Source organism: Bombyx mori, chromosome 26 (assembly GCF_030269925.1).
Source record: "Bombyx mori chromosome 26, ASM3026992v2".
Taxonomy (NCBI): Eukaryota; Metazoa; Arthropoda; class Insecta; order Lepidoptera; family Bombycidae; genus Bombyx; species Bombyx mori.
The window spans coordinates 2,636,796-2,662,266 of record NC_085132.1 but is presented as its reverse complement, the minus strand read 5'-3'; the positions used below and the strand labels follow the sequence as shown (position 1 = coordinate 2,662,266).

The 25,471-nt window shown below is 41.3% G+C and overlaps 3 protein-coding genes across 3 annotated transcripts in view; 1 reads left to right on the top strand and 2 right to left on the bottom strand.

Moving 5' to 3' along the window:
* Window positions 1-25,471, top strand: part of LOC101736379 (myrosinase 1) — a 48,010-nt gene that overhangs the window by 1,804 nt on the left and 20,735 nt on the right. The window lies entirely within an intron of this gene.
* On the bottom strand, window positions 1,294-12,349 carry LOC101736636 (lactase/phlorizin hydrolase). Its single transcript, XM_012696228.4, is given in 13 exon segments — window positions 1,294-1,528; window positions 1,988-2,232; window positions 2,325-2,630; window positions 2,968-3,638; window positions 3,733-3,851; window positions 4,771-4,814; window positions 8,528-8,684; window positions 9,138-9,382; window positions 9,475-9,780; window positions 10,159-10,285; window positions 10,287-10,809; window positions 10,901-11,019; window positions 12,121-12,349. Coding segments are annotated over 13 exon segments (3,045 nt in total). The 5' UTR covers window positions 12,144-12,349; the 3' UTR covers window positions 1,294-1,368.
* Window positions 14,529-17,364, bottom strand: LOC101736497 (myrosinase 1). The gene is made up of 6 exons (XM_038020654.2): window positions 17,202-17,364; window positions 17,010-17,128; window positions 16,223-16,893; window positions 15,473-15,778; window positions 14,971-15,215; window positions 14,529-14,728 (listed from the first exon to the last, which is right to left on the bottom strand). The coding sequence occupies exons 1-6, from the start codon at window positions 17,222-17,224 to the stop codon at window positions 14,569-14,571; spliced, it is 1,524 nt and encodes a 507-aa protein (XP_037876582.1). The 5' UTR covers window positions 17,225-17,364; the 3' UTR covers window positions 14,529-14,568.

The window sequence follows — 25,471 nt, the reverse complement described above, 5'->3', positions numbered from 1 at the left end:
TTGTCTCTACCCCATGATCGACGTACAACTTAGTTCATAGATACAACTCACAGAATCTCTCACCGGATCTTCTCAGCGAGTCGAGATTCCGATCCAGTAGTAGATTCAGCATAGCAATCTCTTGCTGGAGCCGGTGTTAACAATTCTGTCAGGTTTTGCTCGTGAGGTCGCTTAATAATTCGCGCATAATTGGAATAACTCCTTAGGCTAACAACGTTTAGGTTAGAAAACAAAAGTGCTTGGGAAGCTTAACGACGGAGGGAAGATCTTCCACCGAGCGCGTGATATTGCTCGGTAGACCGACGGTCAGAACTTGTATATATTCGAGCTTATCATGAAAATGTTGTAAGCGAGATTCAGGCATCTGTCAATTATCTTGCGTTGTATGATGGCTACCGCCACAAGTGCTCCGATTGCAATCATGTACCTAATAATTTAGGAAGATGAAATTCAGATATAGACCGTTCTGATGATAATGAATACCGCAGCATTGAGTTGGAAACGGTAAAGATCTTTTTAGGTAGCTCAGTGTCGAGCAGCTAGTTATGGAAAGGGCTATGCTCGGTGTTTCTCCATGAGATCGAATCAGGAATGAGGAGATTCGTAGAAGAAACAGAACTGCTGACATAGTCCGATCGATTTAGCAAGCTGAAGCGGCAGTCAGGGACGTCTTAAACTAGGATGGGGCCCTTGGGCACACAAGAATTTGAGCCCCTTTTGGAAAGTAAAAAAAGCGAATTATAATAACATTTTTTTACTGAGTTCATGACCATTTATTATAGGTAATCAAATACAGTATGATATAATATGTCATTAATGATATTATAATGCTGCTGGTTTTTTGGTTACGATTTCGATAACGGTTTCTTTCGGGATTTCTGTTGAGCAAAATCTTCTATTATGGGCATAGTATATGCCTTCTAAAATACCTTCTGATTACTGATTTGTGAAAAAAGTGTAATGTGCCCGACAAAAAGGTTTTTGGAATAAACGTGTGAGAGAAATTGTCGGTCTTTCGGGGCCCCCTGAGAATGGGGGCCCTGGGCACGGGCCCCGTGTGCTCTTATGGTAAAGACGATATTGGTGGCAGTGGGCAGCTCACATAGCGCGAAGATCGGACGGAGGTCGAACGAAGAGGTCTATAATTCTCGAAGATCGGATGGAGATCGAAAAAGAGGGGAAGAATGTTTGACAGGGGACAGCTACAGGCTGAGATGTTGATTCGAAAACGTGGGACTCATGCCACTATGTCTGAAATCGTTACATTTAAGTTGAATGAAAAAAAACGAAAACTAATTACGATTCATTTATTTATAATGCGTTATAATATTATCCCCATTATAACATTGTCGCTTGCACAATACTGTCCTAGTGTCCCTCGTCGATGGTCATGACGGTAGTGTCGGGCTCGTAGTCGTGGTCGATGACCCTGCTCCTCAAGATCTCCTTGTAGACGAACGCGGACTTGCGCGGGGTGCGAGGGCGGGCGGGATCCGAAAAGTCAACCTCGTACAAACCGAAACGTTCGCTGTGGAACACAAAATGTTTGATCTATATTTATTTTAGTTCAAAGAAAGTGTTAATTTCAATCAAATCTAACAGTCTACGATTTTATACACTTCGGCAAATAAACCACAAATATCTATACCAAAATTATACTATTGTTTGCAATTAACAAATAAATTACCAGCGACAAATTGCACAAAGTCACTTGGCCTCAAACTAAAACCCCTGTACTATGGGAACCAGAGATTGGTATATTATACTTATATATTCTAATACATTTAAATATATACATAACATATAACACCCAGGTTAAGAGCAAATAAACCTGTTCGTCATACGTATGTTTGCAGGCTTCATCCCTGCCATTACTGGTTTCCATGGCCGGTGCCTACTCACCAACAAATGGTTCACAATGCCATTGAAGGTAATATAAATATAACTACTTGATTTCTAATTAATTAATGAATAGAGTAAATCTCACGTGTATCCTGCCATCCATTCATAGTTATCCATCAGACTCCAGGCCATGTAGCCCTTGAGCCTCACTCCGGCATCGAGACTATCCAAAATGTTCTCTAGAGCAGCTCTGTAATATGTAATCCTGTCGTCATCTTCCAGTCCAACTTCAGGAGAAGTCGCCCACCCGTTCTCCGTGACGTAAAATATGGGATCATTGTATTTGTTCTTGAGATGTGTCAGCACGTCATAAATGCTGTTTGGCATAAGCTGTGAAAATAATTTTAATTCAGATTGTTCAGTGATCACCAAGTATGTTTTAGAAAGTAAATCGTTTGAAGAATCATTGTGATCACACTAACCGTCAACCAGGATGCAGCTGATTGCAGCCATTCGGGCGGGCGGTAGTTTCCTACGTTGATGTCACTGAACAAAGATACCGTAGAATATTCAGGAATGTGTTTCGTGGCGGACACCAAGTACCCAGTATAGTGGTTCACTCCAAAGAAGTCAGCGGTTCCTCTGATCAACACTCGTTCTTCCTCGGAGAGCTGCGGGAGTCTGGTGCGTGGGTAGCCGTGCTCTGCGCTTTTTTCAGCTACTCTGGCAACTAATTCTTTCGGGAAACCACCTTCTTGAGAAAATATAGGATGGACATAGATACCCCACTGCGAATGTGATTTATAGGTCATTATTAATTGACGAAGCTAGTTGAGAAATGAACAATAATGTAATGTAACGTTGTTTTTGATCGAATGACCCATGGGGGTACGGGAACGAGGTTGGAAGAGCCCTCAGCGTTAGGTGACGATCATTAGGAATGACTACTCACCGTGAGTTGGTTCATAGGTATGCATGCACCTATGCCTCTGAAGACAAAATTAAATAATATTATACTCAATTGCCGATTAATTAGTACGGAATATTGCTTAGGAAAACCAATCACTCTTTGATCTATTAGCGTTACAAAGCTTTGATTAAAATCGAAAACAATCGAAAATCTACCTCTGCTTGTCGTTTCAGTTCAGCAGCTGCGCGATCTTCCTCAGAATCAGTCAGAGGCTTGAACGAATTTACATCGAAGGTAATACCGCACTGTCCCCCTTGCTTCGTCTTGAACTCGTTGTTGTACAAGCGGTACGCCTTGGCGTGAGCTAATAAAAGATTCCTGGCACACATATACGTGCCGACGGCGGTGGCGTTGAGCATCGGGGCTTTTTCTGTGGAACCGTAACCTTGGTAGCACACTACTCTGGGTTCGTTGAAAGTAATCCAGAGCTTGACTCTGTCACCCAATTTGGCGAAAACCACGCGTACGTAGTCTTCAAACCAATCGGCTATCAGTGGATTGGCAAAACCTCCCAATTCCTGCAACTTTTGAGGCAAGTCCCAGTGATACAGAGAAATCATTGGAGTAATATTGTATTTCAACATCTCGTTGATTAGCCTGTTGTAGTAGTCGACTCCTGCTTCGTTGACTTCATTGGCGAATCCTGAGGGTAAGATTCTGGACCACGAAACCGAGAAGCGATATACATCAAGACCCAGCTCTCGCATCATCTCCACATCTCTCTCCACGTTGTGGTAAGAGTCGGCAGCGATGTCACCATTGCTTTCATCGGCGATAACTGTTGGGTTGTTGTGGGTCATGTAGTCCCAGATATTTTCCCCTTTTCCTGTAAAATTGATTAAACAATACATTTTGTGTCCAAATTGAGAGAGTTACATTTTTTTTATTGAATGAATCGTAGGCGTCATAGCATGAAATACCATCTTCATCCCAAGCTCCTTCGATCTGGTATGAGGCTGTGGCTGTCCCAAACAAAAAGTCATCTGGAAATCTCCTCTGCTGCTTGATCGACAGTGCAGAGCAATACACCCCCAACAACCTATTAAATAAAAAGTCTGTCATTTGAAGTATTTAATATGATTTTTTGGTACTAACGAAAATAAAAAAATATACATTTTCTCGACAATCATTTATAATTCAATAATGTTAATATTGTTCATTTTATTAAATGGTATTTCTGCCATTGCTCCGAAACGGTCAGAATAAAATCTAGATTGAAGTCTGGATCCTTCGGTTTCTGTTATAAAGGCGAACGTGATCATTAATATTTATAGAATGTAATTTTTAACAAAACATGAATCTGTTAATTTCTACATCTATCAGAGATACATATACGAGTATGTACGTATAAGTAAAATTTTAGCTTGCTTACTGGCGCAATGCTTGACAATGCCAAGCTCTTATTTTTTTAGTTCGTAATAATCCGATTAAGGTTTGTAGAAGCCAACTTAACCTAATAGGTGTATGGCTCTAATAAAGAATATAAAAAAAAGGTTTGTAGAGAAAGAATAAATTGGAAAAATTTGTCAAGGAAGCCAACTCACTTAAAAGAAAATTTTAACCAGAAAAAAGGAAACCCACTATTCGGCAAAATAAAATGAGAGTATCATCAAAGTAGTCGAAATCAATTAAACTTGCATTGTTAAGAATAACTCAAAAACTACTACTCAGATCTTGATGATACTTAAATGGGATCACATTAGGAGCATCAGCTTTGGAATGAACTAGCAAATAAAAATCAAAATCGATTCACTTAAAAAAAAGTACTAAAATAACCGTTGGTAAGGTTTTTATATATATCAATGAAAATAACACTTTAAAAAATGCAGTCGAATTGCGAAGCTTCTTTTTTTTTGGTAATGCAAAAAGCATCGAAAATAAACAGATATTTAGACTTCGGATCGGCTCGGGTTACGGTTACGTAATGTGACGGTACATAAACAATCAACATCACTTACCCTAACAGCAGGAACGTCTTCATATTGTTTGATAAATTAGAAAGCTAACGACGACTTATATACAAATGTGTTCAATACTTCAAGTGTCATTTTTATCTATTTAAAATGGAACTAAAGACTCGCTTGAATTTTTATCTGGATATTTGATGACATTCGCGTTGAAGAGAGGAGAGGTATTAATAATCTGCGGATGTTTTTTGCAAATCTTGATGAGCGCACAAGCTCTCCGCCTGGTGTTCGAGTGTGTGTGACGTCACCACTCGCATGTCTCTGCTTACCTTGAGACATGAGTCTGAATTGACTTTTAGAACCGGTGTTGTCAACTTCATATTTACCTATTACTATAGGTAAATATCTAGTATTTAAATAACAACTCTAGGGTCGCCACTCGAGAACTTTTTGGCTTTTTGGCCTCAATTTTCTTATTTATTGTTATCCCTATCTATTTGCTGGTAGCGGTTCTATTTCAGCTATGCTATGTCTGGTAAGTGAGCTCACAGGGCTCAACCTGAGAGAGTGTGCTAACACTGGCCCAAGCAAGAGCAGTGCTTCGCAGAATCTAGCACCTGATCGGAATCACTGAAAAGATCCTGCGAGAAACTCAGTGGGGAACCACGCCTACCTACCGTGCGCGTTGTTGCATCGTGAATAGAGCCATGAAGCGGTCCGAGCTCACTTCCCAGGACCCGGAGTACCAACCTGTGTCAGTTTTGTGACGCAAACGACACGGTACGAAGGGTTTTTATTCATAAAAACAATCTAGTAACATAATAGAACTAATAACAATTTTATCTAGCATAATTGAGTGTAATGGTTGGGGACAAAGTCTTTTCGCATTATAGTATGTATGAACTTGTAATAAAATCTCTTTGACTATACCATTTGTATCTGGCTGGTTTTGGTATAATTAAAAGTTTAAATTTTAAAGAAGATAACTCCAAATTCAAATTAGGAAAATGTGTGATTTTTATTTATTTTTCGTACTGTCAAGATGAGTGAATCTAATGAAGAAATTCGATACATTTTAAAATGTTACTACAAAAAAGTTAAAAATGCAACGCAAGCCGCGAAAGAAAATTGCGATGTTTATGGACCTGGTGCAACGTTTGTGAGGGTAGCAGAAATTTGTTTTAACTGTTTTCAATCCGGAAATTTTGATCTCAAAGATGCACGTTGCTCTGGTCGCCCTATTACGGATAAAATGGATGCCATTTTTGAAAGAGTGGAGCAAGATCGGCATATCAGTAGTTACGACGTAGCTGAAGAACTGGGAATTGACCACAAAACAGTTTTGGCGTATTTGAAAAAAACTAGGTACACAAAAAAGCTCGATATTTGGGTACCTCACGAGCTCACTGAAAGAAATCTAATGAACCGTATACTCATTTGTGATTCTTTATTACGACGCAATGAAACCGAACCATTTTTGAAGAAGCTGATAAACAGTTATCAGCTTCTTCAAAAATGTGGTGGGATTGGAAGGGCATTATTCATTATAAGCTGCCACCACCAGGCAGGACCATCTATTCTGAACTTTACTGCCAACAACTGATGAGATTAAAGCAAGAAGTTGAGAGAAAGCGGCCGCAATTAATCAACAGAAGGAGTGTGGTTTTTCATCCTGATAACGCTAGACCTCACCCATCTTTAGCTACTCAGCAAAAGTTAAGAGAGCTTGGCTGGGAGGTGTTAATGCATCCGCCGTATAGTCCTGACCTTGCACCTTCAGAATCTCACCTGTTTCGGTCTCTTCAGTATTTTTTAGGCAATGTTAGGTTAACATCACGAGAGGACTGCCAAAACCAATTGTCGCGGTATTTTGATCAGAAGCCCCAAAATTTCTATAGCAATGGGATCATGTCTCTACCTACAAGATGGTAAAAAGTTATTGAACAAAATGGTATATACATAGTTTAGTTAAATATAAATAAACTATATTAAAAAATGTTGTAAATTTTCTTAAAAAAATGCGAAGAACCTTTTTCTCCAACCTATTATATCATCGCGGTACTGATGGCGCTGTGTTGTTTTTAAAAATGGTCAGCAACGCTGACGTCATTCTCTTCATTATTTCCATTGCTTGCCGTAGTGACAGTAATGCGTTTCGGTTTGAAAGGTGGGGTAGCCGTTGTAACTATACTGAGACCTTAGAACTTATATCTCAAGGTGGGTGGCGCATTTACATTGTAGATGTCTATGGGCTCCAGTAACCACATAACACCAGGTGGGCTGTGAGCTCGTCCACCCATCTAAGCAATATGGAAAAAAAAATTAAAACTTACTTTTAAAAAATCCTTTTATCAAGCTTTAAGTGTACAACAATTAAAAAATTACAACGTGGAGGTCCACCCCGTTCAGCTGTTCGAGCCGGAACGTGTGGTGGGTATTCTTTTTCTCCTACCTGCTGCTGGTATTCTCGAGCATAGCCCTATGTCAACTTCACTGAACGAGTAGGTGAGCTCACGGGGCTCTAACCTGACGTAGTTGCCAACACTAGTCCTAGTAAGAGCAGTGCTTCGTAGTTAATTTGCTCGTCGAACCCGTCGCTTGCGACGTAGGATGACCAGTGCTTGAGGTACCTAAAAGCACCGAGAGTGGATCGGGAGGATCCGAAAAATGACGTGTAATAGTAGGACAATGGCCACTCGTATTTATAGTAGAAAAGTGGGGGTTGTTTGTAAACGACATAAACAATTATTTTTACATATGTACGCCTTATATTTATAATAATTACTAACCAATAAAATCCAATAATTTTAATATTAAGGAAAGAGTTAACTTTAACTAATTTTAGTTAAGTAAATAGTAGTGTTGTACCGAAATACTCGTTTATATAAGACCGGCAATGCACTTTGCCAGTTAGAAGAATCGTAAAAAACTCTTTTCCAAATATGTGTGGGTTTTTTTTCCATAGTAGATAATCGCCTGATCCCCAATGTGTGCCTAGTAACATTTTATGTATTGAGGGGTGATTGATTTCACATTCCACGTGTTCGAAGACATGAGATCGAAGTCTTATTATTTGACAACTATTTGAACAATCATTCAATTATAACACTAAATCCATAAGAATAACAATACAATAGTTTACATTTTATAAATAAAATTATAACCTGAGTGAATCTAAAAGTGAATTGCTTAAATTTTTAAATGAATTATGTCTTTTCCTCTCCTCTTTTATCTTTTGGTTATTTTTGTTCGTTCTGTTATACGGAATTGAGAAAATATCTTTTTCAAAAATATATTTCGATAATAAAATAGACATAATATAAAGATTTACGACGACAATGACGGCAACCGTGCCGTGTGGAATTAGGAATAGGACTGACTGGATAGGAGGTGATTGCTCTCTAATAAAGGAGTGCTGATGCTATTCGGGAAAAGCGATGAAGCAAGGCTAGGAACCAGAGGGTATCATAACAGTTGGAAAGAACAGCTCTTAGCCCACTGAATTTCTGATGAGTGATACGATGGTGGATTCCGCGAAGCACTGCTATTGCTAGGGCCAGTGTTAGAAACACCTCCGGTTTGAGCCCCAAGCGCTCACCTACACGCTAGGGTAAGGCTGTGATATTTTTTTTTTTTTTTTTTTTTATAACAGCTAAGAGGCAAACGAGCAAGACGGGTCACCTGATTGTAAGTGATTCACCGCCTCTCAAGGCCATCAGCATAGGTAGGAAAAAACTTATTAAGATAATAATGAAAGAAAATAGGTAATGATTCAATTTATTTATTTTACTTTCATAATATTGTCTCAGTGTCCCTCGTCGATGGTCATGACGGCGGTGTCCGGCTCGTAGTCGTGGTCGATGACCCTGCTCCTCAAGATCTCCTTGTAGACGAAGGCGGACTTGCGCGGGGTGCGAGGGCGGGCGGGATCCGAAAAGTCAACCTCGTACAAACCGAAACGTTCGCTGTGGAACACAAAATGTTTGATCTATCTTTATTTTAGTTCAAAGAAAGTGTTCATTTCGATCAAATCTAACAGTCCACGTTTTTATACATATACTTCGGCAAATAAACCACAAATATGTATAAAAAATTATACAATCGCTGCAATTAACTAATAAATTACCAGCGACAAATTGCACAGCCACTTGGCCTCAAACTAAGACCCCTGTACTATGGGAACCAAGGACTGGTATATTATGTATATATTCTAATACGTTTAAATATATACATAACATATAACACCCAGGTTAAGAGCAAATAAACCTGTTCATCATAAGTATGTTTGCCGGCTTCATCCCTGACATTACTGGTTTCCATCGCCGGTGCCTACTCACCAACAAATGGTTCACAATACCATTGAAGGTAATATAAATATAACTACTTGCTTTCTAATTAGTGGATAGAGGAAATCTCACGTGTATCCTGCCAGCCATTCGAAGTTATCCATCAGACTCCAGGCCATGTAGCCCTTGAGCCTCACTCCGGCATCGAGACTATCCAAAATGCTCTCTAGAGCAGCTCTGTAATATGTAATCCTGTCGTCGTCTTCCAGTCCAATTTCAGGAGAAGTCGCCCACCCGTTCTCCGTGACGTAAAATATGGGATCATTGTATTTGTTCTTGAGATGTGTCAGCACGTCATAAATGCTGTTTGGCATAAGCTGTGAAAATAATTTTAATTCAGATTGTTCAGTAATCACCAAGTATGTTTTAGGAAGTAAATCGATTAAAAAATCATTGTGATCACACTAACCGTCAACCAGGATGCAGCTGATTGCAGCCATTCGACCGGGCGGTAAGTTCCCACGTTGATGTCACTGAGCAAGGATACCGTAGAATATTCAGGAGTGTGTCTCGTGGCGGACACCAAGTAGCCAGTATAGTGGTTCACTCCAAAGAAGTCAGCGGTTCCTCTGATCAACACTCGTTCTTCCTCGGAGAGCTGCGGGAGTCTGGTGCGCGGGTAGCCGTGCTCTGCGCTTTTTTCAGCTACTCTGACAACTAATTCTTTCGGGAAACCACCTTCTTGAGAAAATATAGGATGGGCGTAGATACCCCACTGCGAATGTGATTTATAGGTCATTATTAATTGACGAAGATAGTTGAGAAATGAACAATAATGCACCGAAATTTCAAATTTTTGGATACTCGATAATCTAGGCTAGGCTCACGGACCTACGGAGTGACTTATAATATGTTGCGTGTAACGTTGTTTTTGATCGTATGACTCATGGGGGTACGGGAACGAGGTTGGAAGAGTCCTCAGCATTAGGTGACGATCATTAGGGATGACTACTCACCGCTATGACACTGAAGACAAAATTAAATTATACTCAATTGCCAATTAATCAGTACGGTATGTTACTTAGGAAAACCAATCATTCATCTATTGGGGCTACAAAGCCTTGCTTAACATCGAAAGCAATCGAAATTCTACCTCGGCTTGTTGTTTCAGTTCAGTAGCTGCGCGATCTTCCTCAGAATCAGTCAGAGGCTTGAACGAATTTACACTGATGGTGATACCGCACTGTCCCCCTTGCTTCGTCTTGAACTCGTTGTAATAAAATAAATAAAAGATTCCTGGCACACATATACGTGCCGACGGCGGTAGCGTTGAGGATCGGAGCTTTAGTTGTGAAACCGTAGCCTTCGTAGCACACTTCTCTGGGTTCGTTAAAAGTAATCCAGAGCTTGACTCTGTCACCCAATTTGGAAAAGACCACGCGTGCATAGTCTTCAAACCAATCGGCAATCAGTGGATTGGCAAAGCCTCCCAATTCCTGCAACTTTTGCGGCAAGTCCCAGTGATACAGAGAAATCATTGGAGTAATATTGTATTTCAACATCTCGTTGATTAGCCTGTTGTAGTAGTCGACTCCTGCTTCGTTGACTTCATTGGCGAATCCCGAGGGTAAGATTCTGGACCACGAAAGCGAGAAGCGATATACATCAAGACCCAGCTCTCGCATCATCTCCACATCTCTCTCCACGTTGTGGTAAGAGTCGGCAGCGATGTCACCATTGCTTTCATCGGCGATAACTGTTGGGTTGTTGTGGGTCATGTAGTCCCAGATATTTTCCCCTTTTCCTGTAAAATTGATTAAACAATACATTTTGTGTCCAAATTGAGAGAGTAAAATTTTTTTTATTGAATGAATCGTAAGCATAGCATGAAATACCATCTTCATTCCAAGCTCCTTCGATCTGGTAGGAGGCGGTGGCAGTTCCAATCAGGAAGTCATCCGGGAACCTCCTCTGCTGCTTGGTTGACAGTGCAGAGCAATACGCCCCCAACAACCTATTAAATTAAAAGTCTGTCATTTGAAGTCTATAATATAATATTTTGGTACTAACGAGAAGAACAAATTATAGATTTTTTTCGACAATCATTTATAATTTAAATAAAGCCCCGTGTGGTATTGTTCATTTTATTAAATGGTATTTCTGACATTGTTCCGAAACGCTTTCATGGTTCAGATTAAAATCTAGATTGAAGTCCAGATCCGTCGGTTTCTATTATAAAAGCGAACATGATCATTAATAATTATAGAATGCAATTTTAACAAAACATGAATCTCATAGTTTTTATGACTATCTGAGATATATAAATTAAAATTTCACTGTACTCGTTGGTGGTGCAATGTTTAAAAATGCCAAGACAAATATGGCACTTATTTTTAAAGTTCGTAATACTTAATCCGAATAAGGTTGTTAGAGAAAGAATAATTGGAAAAAATTGTCAAGAATGAAAACTCAAAACTAAATTTTAAGCAGAAAAAAGGAAACCCATTATTCGGCGAAATAAAATGAGAGTATCATCAAAGTAGTCGAAATCAATTAAACTTTCATTGTTAAGAATAACTCAAAAACTACTACTCAGATCTTGACGATACTTAAATGGGACCACATTAGAAGCATTAGCTTTGGAGTGACCAGCAAATAAAAATCAAAATCGATTCACTTCGAAAAAAAGTACTAAAATAACACAAATAAAAAATACAGTCGAATTGAGAGGCCATTCTTTTTTTTTTGTAATTCAAAAAACGATCGAAAATAAACAGATATACCTATATAGACTTCGGGTCGGCTCTGGTGTTACGTAATGTGACGGTACATAAACAATCAACATCACTTTACTGGTTATTTTTTACTGGTGGTAGGACCTCTTGTGAGTCCGCGCGGGTGGGTACCACCACTCTGCCTATTTCTGCCGTGAAGCAGTAATGCGTTTCGGTTTGAAGGGTGGGGCAGCCGTTGTAACTATACTTGAGACCTTAGAACTTATTCTCAAGGTGGGTGGCGCATTTACGTTGTGGATGTCTATGGGCTCCAGTAACCACTTAACACCAGGTGGGCTGTGAGCTCGTCCACCCATCTAAGCAATAAAAAAAAAACTTACCCCAATAGCAGGAACGTCTTCATATTGTTTGATAAATCAGAAAGCTAACGACGACTTATATACATATGTATAGACTTCAAGTGTCATTTTTATCTAAATAAAACGGAACTAAGGTCTCGCTTAAATTTTTATCTGGATATTTGATGACATTGACGTTGAAGAGAAGAGAGGTATTAATAATCGTCGGATGTTTTTTGAAGATCTTGATGAGCGCACAAGCTCCGCTTGGTGTTCGAGTGTGTGTATGACGTCACAACTCGAAAACTCGAATGCCCCCCCCACCTCACCTTGAGACATGACTCTAAATTGAATTTTAGAACCGGTGTTGTCACCTTCAAATTTACCTATTACTCTACGTAAATATCGAGTATTTAAATTACAACTCCAGGGTCGCCACTCGAGCACTTTTTGGCCTCTTGCTGGTAGCGGGTCTATTTCAGCTACGCTATGTCTGGTAAGTGAGCTCACGGGGCTCAACCTGAGACAGTGTGCTAACACTGGCCCAAGCAAGAGCAGTGCTTCGCAAAATCAACCACCGGTACGGAATCACTGAAAAGATACGGAGAGAAACTCAGTGGGAAACCACGCGTATTGTGCGCGTTGTGGCATTGTGAATAGATCCGTGAAGCGCTCCGAGCTCGCTTCCCAGGACCCGGAGTACCAACCACCTGTGTCAGTTTTGTGACGCAAGCCACACGGTACGAACGGTTTCTATTCGTAAAAACAATCTATTAAAATAGTGGAACTAATAACAATTTTATTTAACAAAATTAAATGTACATGACGGCGGTAGGTACTGGCGCTGTGTTGTTTTTAAAAATGGTCAGTAACGCTGACGTCATTCTCTTCATTATTTCCATTGCTTGCCGTAGTGACATTAATTAAAAATTACTTTTTCAAAAAAAAATCCTTTGATCGAGCTTCCAGTGTACAATTACAACAGGGAGGTCAACCCCGTTCGGCTGTTCAAGCTGGAATGTGTTGTGAGTATTTTTTTCTCCTACCTATGCTGATGGCCTTGAGAGGCTACATTAGCGTTACCCTAGCGTGTAGGTGAGCCCTCGGGGCTCAAACCGCCGGTGTTGCTAACACTGGCCCTAGCAAGAGCAGTGCTTCGCAGAATCTACCATCGGATTGGAAACGCGACCCACTGACAAGAACCGGCGAGAAACTCAATGTGTGGGTTAATTTGCTCGTCGAACCCGTCGCTTGCGACGAAGGGTGATCAGTGCTTGAGGTACCTAAAAGCACCGAGAGTGGATCTGGAGGATCTGAAATGTCGTGTAATAGTAGGACAATGGCCACTCATATTTATAGTAGAAAAGTGGGGGTTGTTTGTTCATGAATTATCTTAAATACCGTCGCCTAAAACAATTGTTTATACATACGCATATGTATGCGTTGTAGGTACTTCTAATCATTACTAACCAACAAAAGCCAATAATTTTAATATTAAGGATTTATTCTTTAACTATAACTAATTTTTGTTAAGAAAATAGTAGTGTTGTACCGATATATATATATTGCGTATCGTGAATGAATACTTTGTGCTATAGTACCTACTGTCACGTTGTTGTCTATGGGCTTCATTAGGAGATTCATAAGTTTATTTAGCCATTAAATTGACGCAAAGGTTTGCAATGCACTTTGCCAGTCAGAAGAATCGTAAAAAACTCAGAGCTTACTCTTTTCGAAACATGTGTGCCTGTATAGTAACATTTTGTGTATTGAGGGGTGATTGATTTCACATTCCACGTGTTCGAAGACATGAGATCGAAGTCTTATTCTTTGATAACTATTTGAACAATCATACAATTACTTAATTAATTATCCGTAAGAATAACAATACAATAGCTTACATTTTATGAATAAAATTATAACCTGAGTTCATCTAAAAGCGAATTGCTTAAATTTTTTAATTAATTATGCTAATATATTATATTATACTCTTTTATCTTTTGGATATTTTTGTTCGTCCTGTTATACGGAATTGAGAAAAGATCTTTTTAAGAAAAAGATTTTAATAATGAAATAGACATACAAAGATTTATGACGACAATTTCGGCAACCGTGCCGTGTGGAATTAGGAATAGGACTGACTGGATATGTGATTGCTCTCTAAAAAAGGATCATGAGTGCTGATGCTATTCGGGAAAAGTGATGATGGAAGTAAGGCTAGGAACCAGAGGGTATCATAACAGTTGGAAAGAACAGCTCTGAGTTTCTGATGAGTGATACGATGATGGACTCTGCGAAGCACTGCTCTTGCTAGGGCCAGTGTTAGAAACACCTCCGGTTTGAGCCCCAAGCGCTCACCTACACGCTAGGGTAAGGCAGTGATATAGCCTCTCAAGGCCATCAGCATAGGTAGGGAAAAACTTATTAAGATAATAATGAAAGAAAATAGGTAATGATTCAATTTATTTATTTTACTTTCTTAATATTGTCTCAGTGTCCCTCGTCGATGGTCATGACGGTAGTGTTGGGCTCGTAGTCGTGGTCGATGACCCTGCTTCTCAAGATCTCCTTGTAGACGAAGGCGGACTTGCGCGGGGTGCGAGGGCGGGCGGGATCCGAAAAGTCAACCTCGTACAAACCGAAACGTTCGCTGTGGAATGTCATGTACAGTTTTAGATTTGCTTATAGCATTTTAAAACACCGTTGTCCACGTACTATGGCAAAGCTAGGGTACAACGAGAACCACAGGAGGAAGACATGTCCGTTAGGACACACCAGAGCCCCGAAAACGTAGCGTGAAAGAGCGTAACGGTGCCAATAAGTAGGGACATACTCCGATCCAGACTGTGCTATTTTTGAAAAGTTTAAAATCATAATTAAGACAGAACTCACGTGTATCCTTCCAACCATTCGAAGTTATCCATCAGACTCCAGGCCATGTAACCTTTGAGCCTAATTCCGGCATCGAGACAATCTAATACACTCTCTAAGGCGGCTCTGTAATAACGTATTCTGTCGTCGTCAAGTAATCCGTTCGTAGGAGGAGAGGACCAGCCATTCTCAGTAATGTAGAAGATAGGATCATTGTATCTCTTCTGGAGATAAGTCAGCGTGTCGTATATACTGTCTGGGGATAGCTGCGGAATAAATTGCTGAGGTGAAATTCAGAATGTTTATTGTTTTAGGCACGTTAATTGTTAAATTATTTAACTTTTTCTTGGTTAATTTTGAAGGGGGGCAGTCGCTGTCTTGTTTCTGTAGTCCAGTAACAGCTTAACGAAAAAAGAAGAGTAAAGACCTTTCCCCGATTAGAACTAATAAAAAGACAACACGCTGTCACCAAGGAAGTTAAATCTGGCGTCTGCAATCAAATAGTCCTCACGGTAAAACTTACTGTTAGCCAATACGAAGCCGACTGTGGCCATTCGGGGGGGATGTAATTTCCCACAGTGATGTCAGGGAGTATAGGTATAGTAGGGCGATCAGAAATTTGCTCGTTGGCAGACACCAGGAAGCCGGTGTAATGGTTGACCCCAAAGAAGTCCGAAGCTCCTCTGACCAATTCTCGTTCTTCGTCTGTAAATTCCGGAATTCTGGACCACGGGTAGCCTTCTTTTGCACTTTTTTCAGCCACTATTTCAACTAATTCCTTAGGGAATCCACCTTCTTCAGAAAATATAGGTTCTGCGTAGAGGCCAAACTGCAAATACATTTTATATGTTAAATTATAATAGGGCGCACAAAAGTGTATTATTAAAGGCATCTCTAGCCCATTTAGCGCCTTTTAGTGGGCGGTAGCGTAATGGTTGCAACCATTACGCTACCGCCCACTAGTAAACAACCAAACCACACCCTGCGGCATAGGTAAAGAGTTGCCTGTGTGTAATATGTCAATACAAGTATGAAATATGTAACATTACTTTGCTGAAGCTGCCCCCTTTTTGTTTTCTTCGCGTAAACTTTCCCTGAATAGTCCATCACACTTAAACAAAATCTCAAGATAATACGGATGTGATTCATGCTCGATTGCGGACAAACAAACAGACATATATTAAACTGACAAATGCATGTAAATTCCTAGATTTATACTTTCGTAGCGCGGCTGTTGGATTAATTATAAATTAACTATTCCAATCGAACAAACCTCAGCTTGCCGTCTTAGTTCAGTAGCTGCGTGATCTTCCTCAGAATCGGTAAAAGGCCTGAACGAATTGGCACTGATGGTGATACCGCACTGTCCTCCTTGTTTGTCCTTGAACTCATTGTTGTACAAGTGGTATGCTTTAGCGTGGGCTATCAAAACATTCTTGGCACACAGATATGTCCCGATGGCCGTGGCGTTGAGGATAGGTGCTTTATGAACAGAGCCGTAACCCTCGTAGCATATTTCTCTAGGCTCATTAATGGTGATCCAATGTTTGACTCTGTCACCGAAATTCGTGTAGACCACGCGCGCGTAGTCTTCAAACCAAATGGAAGCCAGTGGATTGGCGAAGCCTCCCAGTTCCTGCAGCTTCTGAGGCAAGTCCCAGTGGAATAAAGTAATCATCGGGGTTATGCCGTACTTCAACATCTCGTTGATTAGCCTGTTGTAGTAGTCGACTCCTGCTTCGTTGATTTCATTGGCGAATCCTGAAGGTAAGATTCTGGACCACGAAAGCGAGAAGCGATATACATCAAGACCCAGCTCTCGCATCATCTCCACGTCCCTCTCCACGTTGTGGTAGGAGTTAGCGGCAATGTCACCAGTGCTTCCGTCCTTGACTGCTGCCGGGTTATTATGAGTTAGGTAATCCCAGATATTTTCTCCTTTTCCTGCAATAGTTTGGTAAATGAAGTTTTTCACATAACATTTGTTACTTGTACAGATTTCGGGAAGAATACATAAAGTAAGAATTAATTATAAACTAATATTATTATTTTTTAAATACCATCTTCATTCCAAGCTCCTTCTATCTGGTAGGAGGCGGTGGCAGTCCCGATGAGGAAGTCATCCGGAAACCTTCTCTGCTGCTTGGTCGATAGTGCGGAGCAGCACACCACCAAAAATCTGAAAAAATATTTATTTTTAATTATCTGTATATATATAAATATTTACGTACCTTCCATTGAAGTTCACTTACCCTAATGCCAGAAAGAACTTCATATTGTATTATGAAGGAGCGATGTTGATGTCCACTTATATACGCAGCTACTGCCATCTTTATCTATATTAACTATCTGTATTGACAGACGAATCACTTGAGTCTGATATTGAGATGTTTGTTGACATTAATGCTGAAGGGTAATTCTTTGATTGTGATGAAATTTTTGTATCCAATATAACCAAACTGTTGTATCCAACTTGTATCTCGGTGAACCGCTAATCAGCCATAAATACCGGTTGAAGTCTTCAAGTTACGATTCCCTTTCAGATGAAAAGTGGTACATACTGAGGATATAGTAAGAATAGTCGATCACACTTTCTACAGTTTGTCAACATGTTCCAGACAGTGTCGCTGACCGCCTCATAAGATTTGACAAAATCCAAATACTCGCTAAAGGAGACCCAATTTATTCCACGTATCACGAGCGAGGCTATTGAAATAAAGAAAGACTCCCCAAAGGACATGCATAAATTTTGTTCCCACATCGGACATGTTAAATATCTTTAACTTCGAAAACGAGTATGCTTTAAATAATAATAACGAAAGTGAATATGATCGTGATAATTGTTTAGAGATGGTTGAAGTTATAGGGATAGCTTGATTAAAAAATAAAAGAATCCTTTTGGTTTTTTTTTTCTTCTTTAAAATAAGTAGAAACTGTTTTGGGGGTTTTTTTCTTCAAAAAGCCTATTTTCGGGGGGTTTTCGAAAAAAATTGGGGGGAAATTCACACGGTCATCTGGCAACACTGACCGATCCACCGCCACCAGTCGAAATCTGACTTGCGAGCGCGCATCCCGTATTATCTTTTTTTGCTACGCCCTTTTTTTAAGTATTGCTTTTTGTTTCGTGTACCGCTTGTCTTGCTTGGACTATCTATTTCTTGTGTACTTTCTTATTCTTTGTATATTTTGTCTTCGTCTTAAATAAAAACTTTCTTTGTCTCCATTTGTGTTTGGAAAGACATTATAATACCGACCCCAAGGCGACCAAAAAGCGTAGTTTTGTTTTTGATTATGTTCAATAATTATTGATCAATGTAATGATTTATTCTACGGATTTAAAAGTATAAAAATAGATTTTTGTTTAGATATAATGTTTTATATTAGTTTTAAAATCCATTAATTAAATATGTTAATATATTTTGCTATTTTTTTGGAATGTAATGTTTTTTAATATTTTACCTATGGCAACTCCTTCAATATTATCAATGTAGCTTAGTCATACTAATTCCTTTTTATTTATGATTTTAATTATCCCACCATTAAAATACCCTTAAATTTTATAATAAGTATGTAAAAATGAAATGTTTTTTTCTATAGATATTTCATTCGTGTCCTTGAGAGCACGAGTAGCTGGGCCGAAAATGGCCCATGCCCTTTAATATACAAGATGGTCCCCGCTCATCTAACACACTTGAAATCCTCTTATCGTGAAGATGAAAACCCAAGTCAAACAAAGTCACTGACCTCGGATAGACTTAAACAATTAGATGTGGCCTAGGAATTGACCTAGGAAAGATTGGGGAATGAAGAGGATAGAGATTGGTGAATCTAGAGATGGATGGAAATAAAACACTGTCAGTTCTATTATTGTGAAGCTTAACATACTATATAGTTTTTTTTCTTTTATGTTAAGGCAGACAACACTATATATGCCACTGAAACTGAACGGTCGGTTCTTGTTGGGTGCTTGGGTTTCTTAAATAAAATTTCCAAATCGATTTTGAGCTTGTATTTTCTTTATACAGGTTTTTCATAATTTTTATGTTGCGAACAAATTAGCTTGGCACGGCGATTTGAAGTGTAAATCGTGTAGGTAAACATAAATGAAAATTTCAATATTGCTCCTTAAAATTTCGTAGGCGTTAACAGTTCTTTCTTTTGTCGTCTATTATATGTTCGGTCAATTCGTTCCTTGTCGTCTGGTTCGTGTCCCTTTTAGGAAGTCAAAAAAAGGACTGCCTTACTCTTTAGTTTTGAATTCTTGTCAAGTGTCTGTTTTAGTCTGTGTCTAGTCGTTGTAGGTCTTATGTTCTGTCAAAGAGATTGCACGCCACGACAGAAACTAAAAGAGCACATTAAATTTAATGTAGGTATATTTACTGGTGGTAAGTCGGGTGGTAAGTCGTTCTGTGAGTGATACCACTATGGTTGAGTACCCTGCCTATTTCTGCTGCCTTCGATTTTGAAGGGGAACAATGACTATACTTTATAATTGAGATATAAGCCTCACGTCTCAAAATGACCTACTTTCAGGCATTCACACAATGATAATGAAATACGTACTCAACAAATGTTCTCGATTGACATCCACGGTGAAGGAATAACATCGTGTAATAAAAATCAAACCTGCAAATTTTAATTTGCGTAATTACTGGTGGTAGGACCTCTTGTTAGTCCGCGCGGGTAGGTACCACCACCCCGTCTATTTCTGCCGTGAAGCAGTAATGCGTTTCGGTTTGAAGGGTGGGGCAGCCGTTGTAACTATACTTGAGACCTGAGAACTTATATCTCAAGGTGGGTGGCGCATTTACGTCGTAGATGTCTATGGGCTCCGGTAATCACTTAACTAGATAAGCCGTGAACTCCTTCTGGCTAAGGCCTGGTCCAGAAATGGCGAATTTACCACGATTCTCTCGTGCGTATAACGCGCGACCGTTTCGCCCAGAAAGAGCGTACCTACGCGTGAGCAATCGGGGACAAATTTAGTCAGTAGGAAGCTTACCGTCGCTAGAAGAGACAAAAACGGAGGGAAAATATAATGTATTTAGTACATGCAATTCACAGAATGACACATAGTACGTTTGTCTTTCTTTTTTCCTCGGAGTCATCATCTTTATCAGAAAATATTAACACCAATTCTTCCCAAGATCTACGTTTTAAAATTCTCTTGGCATAATCCGGTGATTCCAAATCCCATATCGCCGGTCGTTTTTCTATTTCGTCTATAAACAATTCCATAGGTATCAAAATTTTGGCGCTCCATTTCCCTGAATACGTGCACTCTCTCTGGGTTCGCGCGTTAGCTGGGCGCAACAAGGCGTCCCTGGTATCTCGACTCGCTCGCATTACGCGCGAAACACGCGCGAGTCGAGAGTCTGGCGTAGTGCACGCGATTTACGCGCGTATTTTGAATTCGCGCGATGCTTGTGGACGCGATGTGTGCCTAGTACCTTACTGACGCGCGAATGATTTCGCGCGAAACATTTCGCGGCGAATTCGCCCTTTCTGGGCCAGGCCTAAGCAATAAAAAAAGGTCACCCATCTCTACAGAATGCACCTCGTTATCGCAGAGCATGAATTTACAAAATATTTAAATCTCCCGTATCATTTATCTCTCTGCACGAGAGCTGACGTGGGTCTAAAAATTGCTTCTCATTCAGATAAGTGTTTTCAGTACACTTCAAATCTGACAATCTATTTAGTACCTACATACCTACTAAAGATTTATCAGTATTCTGGTTGCGGTTGTAATTCGGCAGGCTGGTTCGATAACATACAAAACTAGTGATAATAATATTTGATAACAAAAAAATATTTTGGCCTAAATTAGCGCCCCCTAATCGTGGTTGTGGTAAGAAGCTGTTATACGGAATTGAGAAAAAATCTTTTTAAAAAAGAATTTAATAATGAAATAGACATAATATAAAGATTTACGACGACAATGACGGCAACCGTGCCGTGTGGAATTAGGAATAGGACTGACTGGATAGGAGGGGATTGTTCTTTAAATAAAGGATCATAAGTGCCGATGCTATTCGGAAAAGGTGATGATGGAAGCAAAGCTAGGAAACAGAGGGTATCATAACAAAGCGTACCGACTCTCCTAGTAGTAAGACGTTTGATAGGGTTTGACTGGAGGTGGCGTCCTAAAAATGCTTCTACTCTTACTTCTGTAAAAGAGGATATTTATTTATGTATTATATTTAGCCGGTTTTACCAACAAAGTGATCATCAAAACAAAACATCGGAGAATTGACAAGAATTACATAACAAATTATTGGTACCATTGAAGTATGAAACCTACTTTTGTTATTGCTTAAAGTCTGTAGTCAAATTGAGAATAAGTTAATATTGTTTATCTTTCTTGGCGAAATCTGTGACTATGAAACATAATAGTCGTTGACAATAGAACCATAATAAAGTTCAAACTTATAATTTCAATTAATTATAGTCGAATTTTGACTACTGCGGGACCACTTGTATTAGAAAAAATATGAAATCCTGAATAATATTCTCACTATAGATACAGGATATGCGAGAGAAGGAATGTGAGTGCACAGTTGATGAACGAAGAAATAGGTGTAGGACTTTTTTAAGCCCGCGCGGGTAGGTACCACCACCCTGCCTATTTCTGGCGAGGCAGCCGTTGTAACTATACTGAGACCTTAGAACTCAAATCTCAAGGGTGGCGGCATTTACGTTGTAGATGTCTATGGACTCCAGTAACCACTTAACACCAGTTGGGCTGTCAGCTCGTCCACCCATCGAAGCAACAACAACTCACAAGAGGTCCTACCACCAGTAATAAAAAGAATAAACGGAATATTCTTGTCCTATACTAACATCTTCGGTTTTGCGATTCGTAGAATATAATTGAAATTACTTTCATAATTATCACAGTATTCATAAAATATGATGAATGCGTTAGTCGTCCGTGTGTACATGGAAACTGTAAAGTATTCGGAACGGTAATAATATAATAATAATAAAATATAAAAAAATAGATTAAACCGTAACAGTAGCTTTGATTGTTGTTACTACTAATTGAACCCAATCGTTCGGAATCACGCTAATTTTAGAGAACTTGATTAACAAGCGTATTAATGTATCGATATAGAAAATAAGAAAAAAAAAACAAAGAATGTAAAACCGTCTACGTTTATTTAAACAGATGTGCTATGAAACTGACTAAAAAGAAAAATAAGGAATTTCGGTTAAATATTCTGTGTAGTTTCTTTTTAATATAAAAAAAAAAGTACTCAACCAATAACAATTCAATTTTTATTAATTATTATTACTAGAGGTCCCGCAGTAGTCGAAATTCGACTATAATTAATTGGAATTGTAAGTTTGTACACTATTATGATTGTATTTTATACTTCTATAATCACAAATTTCGCCAAGACTATACTATAAAAAATATTAACACAGACAAACCATATTCTATTCTCAATTTGACAACAGACGTCAAGAACAAAAGTTTGACAGTAAATAGTATGCATGCGTGTGTGCGTCAAATACACGGTATGTAGTGTGTGTAATGTTTTCTTTATTGATTTAATGTATCTTTAATGCATTATTTTAAAAAAAATATTAGCATTGTGCACTTCTTCTCTATACTCTCTATAAGTGTGGAAAATTTCATACCCCTCCGTCCGCGCAATTTTCGTAAAAAGGGATACAAAATTTTTGCTTCACATATTAATATATAGATATTACATTTTGTATTTGTTTGTATATTTATAAACATAATATGTATGTATGTATACACATATATGTATATGTATGGTATTTGTGTATGTATGTGTATGTATATCTGTTACGGTAAATGTACACTCTTGGGAAATGTACACTTTTACCGGTAAATGTGCACATTTGCCAAACAGTTAGGTATATGTGAACTGAATATTATGTATATGTACATTTCTTTCACGTTTTGGTAAATGTATACTCTTACCTTCATGTTTTAAGAAAAGTTACAGTAAATACAAATAAATGAATAATGTTGTTGCAGTAAAAATATTTATTTAAATAAACATAATACAAAAGGCTTTTGATAAAATAAAAATAAAACTAAAATAACGCAAGTTATTTTTATTAAAAAAATGTAAATGACAAATAAAACATACCTAGTTTTCTTTGCATATTATATAATATGTCGTAGGTTAGGTTAGGTTATAGTCCGGCCCCGTCGAGCGCGGTGTCCACAGGGGTCGGTCCTTGGCCCTCTCTTGTGGAACATCGGCTATGACTGGGTTCTGCGGGGCGCCCTTAGCGCTCCTCTCCCGGGTCTGAGTATAGTTTGCTACGCGGACGACACTTTAGTCGTGGCCCGGGGGAAGGATTCGCGCGAGTCTGCTCGTCTTTCTTGCGCGGGGGTGGTCTTCGTCATTGGCAGGATCCGAAGGCTGGGTCTGGAGGTGGCGCTCGATAAATCCCAGGCCCTGTTGTTTCACGGGGCCCGGAGAGCGCCGCCTTAGGGGGCCCACCTTGTGATCGGAGGCGTTCGCGTCGAGATCGAGGCGACCGGGTTACGGTACCTCGGTCTCGTACTGGACGGTCGTTGGAGCTTCCGCACTCACTTTGAGAGATTAGGTCCCCGATTGATGGCGGCCGCCGGCTCGCTGAGTCGGCTGCTGCCGAACGTCGGGGGGCCTGACTTGGTGGTGCGCCGCCTCTACACGGGGGTGGTGCGGTCGATGGCACTGTACGGGGCTCCCGTGTGGTGCCACGCCCTGACCCGCGACAACGTTGCGGCGTTGCGACGTCCGCAGCGCGCGATTGCGGTCAGGGCGGTTCGTGGATACCGCACCGTCTCGTTCGAGGCGGCGTGCGTGCTAGCTGGGACGCCTCCCTGGGACCTGGAAGCGGAGGCGCTCGCTGCGGATTACGCGTGGCGATGCGATCTTCGCTCCAGGGGGGAGCCGCGTCCTGGCGCGGCGGAAGTTCGAGCGCGGAAGCTTCAATCTCGGCGTGCCGTGCTCGAGGCGTGGTCTCGCCACCTGGCGGACCCCGCCTACGGGCGACGGACCGTCGAGGCGATCCGCCCGGTCCTCTCGGACTGGGTGAATCGCGACCGAGGACGTCTCACCTTCCGGGCGACGCAGGTGCTCATGGGACACGGCTGTTTGCACCTCGTCGCCCGGAGGGAGCCGACGCCGAAGTGTCACCACTGCAGTGGCTGCAACGAGGACACGGCGGAGCACACGCTCGCGTACTGCCTCGCTTTCGCGGAGCAGCGCCGCGTCCTCGTTGCAAAAATAGGACCGGACTTGTCGCTTCCGACCGTCGTGGCTACGATCCTCGGCAGCGACGAGTCCTGGCAGGCGATGCTCGACTTCTGCGAGTCCACCATCTCGCAGAAGGAGGTGGCGGAACGGGAGAGGGAGAGCTCTTCTTCCCTCTCGGCGCCGTGCCGCCGCCGTCGAGCCGGGGTTCGGAGGAGGGCGTTTGTCCAGCTCCAGCCCCTATGAGGAGGCAGTCTCCTCCCGGTGATGGTCACGGGGCGACCTAAGGGGGTTGAGGCTGCGTCGCACGCTACCGTCACTCTAGCGCGCTGGCACCAGGAGGACGGGACGGCGCGTCGGCGGCTGCGGACTGCGATGTGGTCCGCATTTTCGTCGTCGCTGTCGTCGCCGAACATACTGTTGAAGAGCAACCCGGTCGGCGGTGTATCGCGTTCCGACCCGGCAGGCTGGTTCTGGCCCAGCGGGATATCCCGGAACACCAGCGGCACCGCCCGGGCGGCCTGGTAGGGCCGCCGTACCGCGGAGACTGACGTCGTTAGTCGTCGACTATCGCCTCGACGACCCGTCGGTCGGGCGTCCTCGGGGTGGCGCCGCGTGTCTGGTTGTAGTGTTGACCGCGGGAACCCCCCTACTCTGAACGGGTTCTGACCCCGGACGGAGATCGGACGTCGGGTGTAAGAGTGCAGGGGAGTCGTTTAGTGGGTGGGCCCTAAAATCCTTGGGCCCGCGATCTGCTCTCAACACCTGCAGATCGTTGAGTCTCACATACCCCGCGCGCCCTCTAGACGCGGGGACCTCGTAGGAGGTTCGGCCCCCGGCCCGAGAAAAAAAAAAAGGTTATAGTCCGGCAGGCTGGTTCTGGCCCAGCGGGGTAACCCGGAACACCAGCGGCATCGCCCGGGCGGCCTGGTAGGGCCGCCGTACCGCGGAGACCAACGTCGTTGGTCGTCGACTATCGCCTCGACGACCCGTCGGTCGGACGTCCTCGGGGTGGCGCTGCGTGTCTGGTTGTAGTGTTGACCGCGGGAACTCCGCTACTCTGACCGGGTTCTGACCCCGGACGGAGATCGGACGTCGGGTGTAAGAGTGCAGGGGAGTCGTTTAGTGGGTGGGCCCTAAAATTCCTTGGGCCCGCGGTCTGCTCTCAACACCTGCAGATCGTTGAGTCCCACATTCCACTCTATAGTCAAAAGCAGTACAGCGCCTTACGCGTCCAATACAACAATGCGTTCAGGGTGTTGTTGGGGCTGCCTCGGTTCTGTGGCGCGTCGGGT

What these genes read in the sequence shown, in the direction of transcription:
- LOC101736497 (XM_038020654.2), bottom strand. Translation starts at nt 17,224, where the DNA reads ATGAAGTTCTTTCTGGCATTAGG. An exon ending in AACTAAGACGGCAAGCTGAG is followed by an intron (nt 15,779 to 16,222) that starts GTTTGTTCGATT and finishes ATGTATTTGCAG; the next exon opens with TTTGGCCTCTACGCAGAACC. An exon ending in GAATGGTTGGAAGGATACAC is followed by an intron (nt 14,729 to 14,970) that starts GTGAGTTCTGTC and finishes GACATTCCACAG; the next exon opens with CGAACGTTTCGGTTTGTACG.